The following is a 10,018-nucleotide window of genomic DNA, read 5'->3' on the forward strand; positions in this document are numbered from 1 at the left end:
ATCTGACTTCCTTACACAGACATTCATGTAGGCCAAACACCAAATGTACATAAAAATAAATAATAAAAAAAAAAAGAGTATTTGCTATTTTCCCAAAGATCCCAAGTTCATTTTCCAGCACCCGTGTGAGACATCTCAAAAACTTGTATCTCCAGCTCCAGAGGATTTAATGCCTTTGGCCTCTGAGGGAACTGGACACATATACAGACACATACACATAAGTATAATTAAAAACAATAAAAATAAATATAAGCACTTTAAGTATAAGCCGGGTGTGATGGTGCTCGCCTTTAATCCCAGCACTCGGGAGGCAGAGGCAGACAGATCACTGTGAGTTCGAGGCCAGCCTGGTCTACAAAAGCAAGTCCAGGGGAGCCAGGACTGTTACACAGAGAAACCCTGTCTTGAAAAACCTAAAAAACAAAAAACAAAAACTTTATACCAGAGTAAATGTGTAAACTAGCAATAGTCATTATCATAACCTAATATTACATATTACACATAGCTGTGCCCTATACTATTAAAAGACTAGCAGTGCAGTACGCTTGTTGATATCAGCACCACAAACATAAGTAATACCTTGTGCTATGCCACTAAGGCAAAGGGACTTCTCCAGTTTTGCTGGTAATCTTAGAGCACCATCTTATATGTGGACAGTCTCTTACCACCTCACCTAGCTCTGTCACACAACTCTTACAGCAGATAGCACATTTCATATGATTGACTTGTTTGAAAACAGTGATAGTTTATAAGTAAGGGTTGGGAAAGATTTGCAAATGGTAAAATGGAGTAAGAGAAACTTTTTTATTCTTTTCTAATGTTTTCAGAGGAAATAAAATCTCTACGACTTAAATTGTAATTAAATATGTTTACTTGTTCTAGGACCTGCTCCTCCAATTTAAAGTCAGTTTGGCCAATGAACACAAGCAGATTTGTAGATCACCATGACCTCTTAACAGAAACCAAAAGGCCGATAGATACGGCTATCTCTCAGCAAGCCTTTTATAGTGGTGAATCTGTGTCAGCAGTGGAAAAGCAATACCTGCATAATAGTAATCTCACACCACAACAAAAAATAGATGAACTCTATCATGGATATACTGGTTTAGACCTTGAAGAACAATGGTTGTACCTCTCAAGAAGTGATCATTCTAATTGTTACAATATTCAGACTAATGATACAGTTAAGACAACTTTCCATGAATATCCATTTATCAAAAACTGTTTTACACCACAAACTGGTATATCTGATATCATGAAAGAATCAGGAATTGATACTTACCCTTATGGAAGAGATAAAATATGTGCTAAAGGTCTTGAAACACCATTACAGCATAAAAGGGCAGAGATATTTCTTTCCCAGTTTAATAGATATAATGAAAATGCAGATTATTGTAGATACCCAGAATATGTTCATCCTAATAAGGCAAAGCTTAACAAATGTTCAAATTTTAGTGTCCAGGATGGTAAAAAATTAGCCAACGGCACACCTGAAACACCAACTGTGGAAGCAGATGCCTATACGAAGTTATTTCAAGTTAAACCAGCAAATCAGAAAAAAATGGAGGAGACAATATCTGACCAGCAGAATTTTGCATTTCCAAAACCAGCACCACATCTGACAGAAAAACAGTTTGCAAAGGAAGCAACATTCTCTGCTGATTTTGGCTTAAAATCAGAATATGGACTAAAGCCTCACACAGCTTGTCCAGCTAATAATGATTTTGCCAATGTTACCGAAAAGCAACAGTTTGCTAAGCCTGATCCCCTAAACTCTGAATATTTTAAATCAGTGAGTTTATTGTCAAATGCAGCAACATCTTCAGGAGGTGTCAGTTTGAGCAGACCAACTTGGATGAATGTTCAAACAAAAAATAACCTTCCTATTCCATATCGAAATCAAGGTAACTTGATGAAACTAAATAGTCATTTAAGTGCAGCTTCAAAAGGCTCAAACCATTCTTCAGATTTCCCCCAACTCTCATCTACGAATTTAACCTCAAATGGCAATTTATTTCAGAAGTATTGCCAAGAAAACCCTTCAGCATTTTCTAGTTTTGATTTTAGTTACAATGGTGCAGAAAGGATTCAGTCTGTGGGTCACATGGAAGGACTGACAAAAACTGGAGAAGACAATCTCTTTGAATCAGTTACAGAGAAAAAAATAAAGCAGCCGAATGGATTTTGTGATAACTATTCAGCCTCACAATATGGGATAATAGAAAATGTAAACAAACATAATTTTCAAGCCAAGCCCCAGACTGGACATTATGATCCTGAGGACATTCCAAAGCATTTTGATGGGTTACCTCAAAATACATACCAAGATCTGTTAGAGTCACAGGGTCATTTTAATAGCCACAGACAAGGAAGTGGAGACAGCAATATTAATAGCCGTGTGAATCGCACACCAGCTTCATGCTTTTCTAATAATTATATGATGGGAGATTTACGACATAATCAGGGTTTTCAACAACTTGGTTCAAATGGATTTTCCCTAAGATCTACCCACCCATTTGGCCATTCAGTTGTTCCACTGTTGGATTCCTATGATTTGTTTTCTTATGAAGACCTAAGCCATTTATATCCTTATTTTAATGATATGATGTATGGTGATAATTCCTTTTCTGGTTTTGTACCAACTTTTGGATTTCAAAGACCAATTAAAACCCGTAGCGGACCAGCTAGTGAGCTTCATATTCGTCTAGAAGAGTGCTATGAACAATGGAGAGCATTAGAAAAGGAGAGAAAAAAGGTAACAGAATTATCCATTTAGAAGTAACAGTATGTTTCATCCACTTGTCTTTGATTTAAGAGTGCTTTTTTTTTTCTTTTTTCTTTTTTTTTTAAAGACTTAAATATACACAATGTTTTGCCTGCAGGTCAGAAGAGGGCACCAGATCTCATTATAGATGGTTATGAACCACCATATGGTTGCTGGGAATTGAACTCGGGATCTTTGGTTTGGTTTAGTTTGGTTTTTGTTTTTGGAGACAGGGTTTCTCTATGTTAGATTGGCCATCCAGGACTTGCTTTGTAGACCAGGCTGGCCTTGAACTCACAGCGATCTGCCTGCCTCTGCCTCCCAAGTGCTGGGATTCAAGGCATGCACCACCACACCCACCTGAACTTGGGATCTTTGGAAGAGCAGCTAGTGCTCTTAACCCCTGAGCCATCTCTCCAGACCCTATTTTCTTGTTATTTGTTTTGTTGTTGTTTGAGACATAGTTTCTTCTCTCTCTCCCTCCCTCCCTCCCTCCCTCCTTCCCTCCCTCCCTCCCTCCTCCTTCTTCTTTTCTCTCTCTCTCTCTCTCTCTCTCTCTCTCTCTCTCTCTCTCTCTCTCTCTCTCTTTCTCTCTCTCTTTTTGAGACAGGGTTTCTCTGTAGCCTTGGCTGTCTTGGATTCACCCTGTAGACCAGGCTGGCCTCCAACTCACAAGAGATCTGCCTGTCTCTGCCTCCCAAAGTGCTGGGATTTAAGGTGTGCACCACCACTGCCAGGCTGAGACATGGTTTCTCTGTGTAGCCTTGCCTGTCCTGATACTAAATCTGTAGATCAGGTTGGCCTTGAACTCAGAGATAGATCCCACTACCTGCCTCCCACATGCTAGGATTAAAGGTGTGTGGCATCATGCCCAGCCTATGAGTATTATTTCTAAGATGAACTCTTCTGTACTATACCATATTTAAATTCATTGTTATAAGCACTTAACTAGGTTACTTAAAGATTGAAAGATCAGAGTTTTAAAACAGTTATCTTCTCTTTTAAATTTTTCTATGAGCAGGGCGCATAATCTCAGCACTAAGGGAGATAGAGGCAGGCAGATTGCTGTGAGTTTGAGGTCAGCCTGGTCTACCAAGCGAGTCCAGGACAGACAAGGCTACACTGAGAAACCCAGTCTCGAAACAATTTTTCCCCCCTATGAGGTAGATTTTCTTATTGGGTTACATGGATTTTTTAGTATTAAACTGTTGGAGAGTGTTAAAGTATATATAATAAGTGTGAGAAAAATTATGGTACTGTGGTTTATATTGTCTTTTTTTTTTCAGTTTTCACTTTTATTTTTTTTAAACATTTATTTATTTATTATTATGTAAACAGTGCTCTGCCTGCATGTACACCTGCAGGCTAGACGAGGGCATCAGATCACATTATAGGTGGTTGTGAGGCACCCTGTGGTTGCTGGGAATTGAACTCAGGACCTCTGGAAGAGCAGTCGGTGCCCTTAACCTCTGAGCCATCTTTCCAGCCCCCAGTTTTCACTTTTAAATTAGCATGTAAATGTGGTTTGTATTGTTTGTCTTTTGATACCAAAACAATTCATATTTAAAGGGAAAAGTCTATTTCTTAGAGCTGTGAAAAGTACTATTCACAGGTGAATCATGTTTTTAAATCTAGTCTCTAAAAATTATATTTCACAGACTGAATTAGCCCTTGCCAAGAATTATCCAGGGAAAAAAGTATCCAGTACTAATAATACTCCAATTCCAAGACTGACTTCCAATCCGTCTAGAGTTGATCGATTAATTGTGGATGAACTTCGAGAACAAGCCAGAGTAAGCTGTAAAAACATCCAATAATGGGCTTTTAAAAGTTACTTGATAAAAATGTAGAAGAATTTCAACAAGTTAAAGTCATGAAGGATTTTAATATCACATTTACAGCCAGGTGTGATGGTATATGTATGAAATCCCAGCGTTTGGGCAGTAGACACAGGAGGAACAAGAGTTTAAGGCCAGCCGGGTGTGGTGGCGCACGCCTTTAATCCCAGCACTCGGGAGGCAGAGGCAGGCGGATTGCTGTGAGTTCGAGACCAGCCTGGTCTACAAAGTGAGTCCAGGACAGCCAAGGCTACACAGAGAAACCCTGTCTCGGGGAGAAAAAAAAAGAGTTTAAGGCCAGTCTCAGCTATATTAATGAGTTTGAGAACAGCCTGGGCTCAAAACAAAAAAGACACAGTAAAACCACTTCGATCTAGCTGAAAAAAATCTTTTGTGTGTCTATTTGTGTGTGTGCGCGCACGCTCGCGTGCATATGAAGGCCACAGGTGGACAGTAGGGCCTTCCTCAATTTCTTTGTACATTAGTTTTTTGAGACAGAGTCTCACTGAACCTGGAGCACACTGATTTGTCTGGGCTAGCTTATTAGCAAGACTTAGGTGTTCTTGTTTCCACTTCCTCAGCATGGTGTTTGGTTGCTGAGGATCTGAGCTCAGGTTCTCAGGATTGCTCAGCTAGCACTTTACTGACTGAGCCAGCTTCCTAACACAGCTCAAATGCACTCGTGTTTGGTTCTATAACTCTGATGAATATTAGGAAAAGACAAGAATAGTTCCATTTTAGTGATTTAATAAGTAATTTGAGTGGGCTAGGGATGGTTGTTAGTCACTGGTATATTTACTCATAACATGTGTGAAACCTTGAGTTCCATTCCCCCAGGACCATAGCATATTTTTTATTAATTTAAAAAATTTCAGCTGGGCACAGTAGTGCACGCCTATAATCCCAGAATTCTGGGAGACAGAGGCAGATGGATGTCTGTGAGTTTGAGGTCAGCCTGGGCTACAAAGTGAGTCCAGGCCAGCCAAGGCTACACAGAGAAACTGTCTTGAAAAAAAAAAGTAAAAGAAAAAAGAAAAAAACTTTCCTTTTCAAATCCACATTGGCAAAGGAACTAACCCTTTCAGAAAGAATGCTTTTGAACGCCAACACTTTTGCTTGTTTGTTTGTTTTTTGAGACAGGGTTTCTCTGTAGCCTTGTTTGTCCTGGACTTACTTTGTAGACCAGGCTGGCCTCAAACTCACATCACCTGCCTCTGCTTCCCAGAGTGCTGGGATTACAGGCATACACCACTGGGCCAGGCTAAAAAGCCAACACTTTAAAATACTTTTAAAAGCCTGGAAGATGGCTCAGTGAGTAAAGGTGCTTAATGCCAAGGCTGACAACCTAAGTTCAATCCCTAGAACCCACATGGTGAGTGGAAGGACAGAACCAACTCCTCTGATTTTTATGAATTGGTCATGGCATATATATACCCACATACACACAAACATACAAAAATAAGTAAGTGTAGGAGCAATGACTTATTAAGAGCATGTACTGCTCTTGCAGAGGACTCAGCACCCTCAGCAGCAGCACAACCACCCATAACTCCAGCAACCGCGCACCATTATGGCCTCCAAGGATACCTGCACTTACATGCACATAACCCCATGTACATTTTTAAAAAGAAAAACAAAAATTATGACATTTTCATAGTACATTTCACTGCACCTTGCTTTTCATCTGTCCATTACCTTCTCTTGTCCCCCTTTCCTTTCAAGTCTCTCTGCTTTTGTGATAGCCATTACACCTGGATTCCACATGATAAAAAAAACTTCAGCTATGTGTCTTTTTCACTTACCCCCACTACCCTTATGGCCCTCCTCTATTTTGAAACATAATTTCGGGCTGGGCTCAAACCAAAGGCTAGGCTCACAACCAAAAAATATAAGAAACAATTTCTAGCTCACTAGAGTTTTTACATGTTTTTTTTCTTTCATTCATCTATTTATCCCTCAAGGATCTGACTGGTGTACAAAGGGAGGAAAATAACACTTGGGACAGACTTATTAATAATTAGTTCCCAGTGATCATTATTTTACTTACTTGATATTCACATGTTGATTAATTTAAAAGTTCTTTACATTGTTTAGATTTTAAAACATCTTAAACATACTCCCTACACTAATTTAATATACCCAGTGACGTCTTAGCTTTTCACGTGCATGGGAGTGTGGAATACATGCATGTATGTATGCGTATTTTACATCTGTGGGCATACATACGAGGGTGTACATGTATGTGTGTGCACATGCCGGGTAGAGGCTAGAGGTTGGTACTGAGTTTCCTTATTCACACTCCACCATATATATTTAGGCAGCGTCCCTCACTTGAACCTACAGCTCACCAATTTGGCTAGTGTATCTAGCCAGTTTGCCCAGGGGATCCTGTCTCTGCCTCTGGAGCACTGGGATTGCAGGCAGGCTACCAAGATTTACCTGAATGGGAGGGATCAGAACTCTGCTATTTGCAGAACTTTCCTGGCCCTGGAAATAACGTAGCTCAGTTGATAGAATGCTTGTCCTAGCACACACAATGCCCCAGCACAACGTAAGCCAGGCATGATGGTGTATACCTGTAATCACTGATTTTCATTAGCAGTTTTGGCAATTATACTTTACATCATTTCAATGTAAATTTAAATCTGTATTGTCTGTATTATGGATGCCCTAAAACTAACAGGTGTGGCTGGAGAGATGGCTCATAGATTAAGAGTGCTTCCTGCTCTTTCAAAGAACATGAGTTTGGTTCTCAGTACCCACAGAGGTCTGCAGAACTGCCTATGATTTAGCTTCAGAGGCTCTCATGTTGTGGTTAAGTTAAAAGTAGGGCCTACGAAATGTTTGTTATTGGGTCTATAATTATTATTATGGCAGTATTTTCTAACCTGCTATCAGTCAATAAAAACAGATACCTGTTATATTTTAAAATACCATTGTTTCATCTCAGGTAGGGCAAATATTAATCCCCTAAACTCCCTCCCATATTGGGTTAGTATCACCCATACCCATAACCTTATGGGCTATTACTTGCGAAAAACCAATATCAGATCTTAGACTGTCGATGATACTAATGTGTTTGGATAGTTGATTTTTTTTTTATTGTTCTCAGTAATCAACTAAAACTTTTAGAATTAACATATACCAGTCAGGCATAAAAGATTTTCCATGTTTCTTTCCTCTAGCATAGTGTTAGGACACAGCATTTGTTTATATATTTAATGATTATTGTTGCTCTTGTCTCTACGATATTTCATTAAAGACTTGTTTGCCTTATCAAAGTTTAAATGTTTCCCTCAGGTTGTGACTTTACTAGGCAAAATGGAGCGTCTTCGAAGCTCTCCCCTTCATGCTAATATCTCTACTGCTCTCGATAGACACTTGGAGTCGATTCACATAGTACAGTCACGAAGAAAGGATGAAATTGTTAATGCTTCAAATCGTCAAAGACAAGGAGTACCTAGGTGCCAGGATGACAGAGGTATAAATATTAAAACTTAAAGCAGTGCAATAATTTCAATAGTAATAAAATCAGATTCTGGGATTAAAAGATTACATTTCTAAAATTAACACTTATCTAAAGAACAAACTAGTAAATGATCAGCACACTATTTATTCCTAAAGAATGTTTTTCTCTTTTGTTAATTTTATGCATTTAATTAATTATAATACCTGTTTAAGATAGCGTCTCCCCGGGCGTGGTGGTGCACGCCTTTAATTCCAGTACTTGGGAGGCAGAGGCAGGTGGATCGCTGAGTTCAAGGCCAGCCTGGTCTACAAAGTGAGTCCAGGACAGTCAAGCTACACAGAGAAACCCTGTCTCCAAAAAAAAGTGTCTTTTACCAAAGCATAGTTATTGCTATACAAATCAAAGAGAAAATTAACAATCTTAGCCATCACCATTTTTGTAAAAATTATGTTTGACGTTTAATAGCAACAATACTGAGCTTAAGATATAAGGGGTATTTAAGTGAATAACTAAAAATAACTCTATTTATTTTACAGATGTTTTTGCTCTTGCTACAGCAATTAAAGAGATGTGTGTAGCTACTCGAAAAGCGCGCACTACCCTATGGTGTGCACTGCAGATGACCTTGCCAAAAACAGCAAGTACAGCAGGCCAAGCTGACATGGAAAAGGCTTTCCAAGATTTAGTAAACTGTGAAGATAAAGTCCATGAAAGCATAAATAGTAGCAATCCAATGAACCAGAGAGGTGAAACAAGTAAACATTAAGGAAATGCCAGCAGAAGGAAGAGTTAAAAGCTGATAAGTAAATGTATCAAGATGTGCTAAAAATTTTTAATGAACTTGTCAAGCTTTCAGTACATTAATTTTCTTTCAGATTTAAAGTTAATACTTCAATGAAGTCTAACTTCTATTTAAAAATCTGCTTGGGATGACTCAGACACAGTTTAAAGTGAACTCAAAGGTAAAGTTCTGAGTAGTCAAAGATAGCAAGTTTATTTAATTAAATAGCCCCTTACAGCTAAAAACTGCTTAAATCCATTCTTCAGTGCAGGTAAATGCAAATGTGAAATTCTTCTAGGAAATAAGTTTCATTTAGTTCTGCCTTATTAAGTATAATTCCAAATAATGAGTCTAAGTGACTGTAACCCAATTATGGCTACAGTTTAGTAACCAAGACAAGTTTTGATTGTGATTTAAAAGTATTTTCCTTACTAAACTGGATAATACCTAGGAAACAAAGAAAAACATGGATAAACCCAAAATTCATGTAAAAATTTAATATTTAAAATACTACCATATTTATAAATTTGAAATTTTAGTGCCTAAGTATATGGAGGGAAATGCATCTGATTCTCCTAAATTAGTGATAAAAGTGCCAGTGTGAAAACCATGCAAGTTACTGAATATAAAACCTGTTCAAATCATTAGTGTATATTCTTTAAATTTAATTATACTATCAATTATTAAATGTTTCCAATTTTAAAAGTATTTAATTGAATCAAAATAAAACATTCCTTTATCTGGATCTTTTAGCCTTGATGCCTAGTAACTAAAATAATGACTCTTGTTTTAATACCCTTAGTTTGCTGTCTTTAATGAGGGTATCACGAAGTTCTAAAATGTATTTTTTTAGGTTAATCTTTAACTAGTTTAGTTTTGCAATTAGTTAGTGTATATTTTGTGTAGTTATGTTAATTTGTTTGCTTCTGTATTTTTTAAAAGAACACTTGAAAGCTTGGCTTTTTCTGTTTCTCATCACTTAATATCTTTGTATTAGAACCCGAATAATTTATCCATTAATATGAAATGTTGGTATTATGTGACTCAGAAGATCTTGGGTTTTAAAGTTTCTAGCATGAGTTAAACTATAATATAATGTACTGATGAAATTTAATTGAAATATCCTTGACTAGAAACACTGATGTTTTTGATGTTAGTGTTTTTTT

At 37.7% G+C, this 10,018-nt stretch overlaps 1 protein-coding gene across 1 annotated transcript; it reads left to right on the forward strand.

Moving 5' to 3' along the window:
• The first annotated feature begins 784 nt into the window (after nucleotides 1-784).
• Nucleotides 785-9,274, forward strand: Meioc (meiosis specific with coiled-coil domain). The gene is made up of 5 exons (XM_051159047.1): nucleotides 785-789; nucleotides 883-2,755; nucleotides 4,423-4,557; nucleotides 7,903-8,083; nucleotides 8,608-9,274. Exons 1-5 carry the CDS (start codon nucleotides 785-787, stop codon nucleotides 8,835-8,837), a joined length of 2,424 nt encoding a protein of 807 aa, XP_051015004.1. The 3' UTR covers nucleotides 8,838-9,274.
• The last annotated feature ends 744 nt before the right edge of the window (nucleotides 9,275-10,018 follow it).

The sequence above is a fragment of the Acomys russatus genome, chromosome 16 (assembly GCF_903995435.1).
Source record: "Acomys russatus chromosome 16, mAcoRus1.1, whole genome shotgun sequence".
NCBI lineage: Eukaryota > Metazoa > Chordata > Mammalia > Rodentia > Muridae > Acomys > Acomys russatus.

Coding starts and splice junctions, on each gene's coding strand:
- Meioc (XM_051159047.1), top strand. Junction 2,756..4,422: donor TAGAAAAGGAGAGAAAAAAG/GTAACAGAATTA, acceptor TATATTTCACAG/ACTGAATTAGCCCTTGCCAA. Junction 8,084..8,607: donor TAGGTGCCAGGATGACAGAG/GTATAAATATTA, acceptor TTTATTTTACAG/ATGTTTTTGCTCTTGCTACA.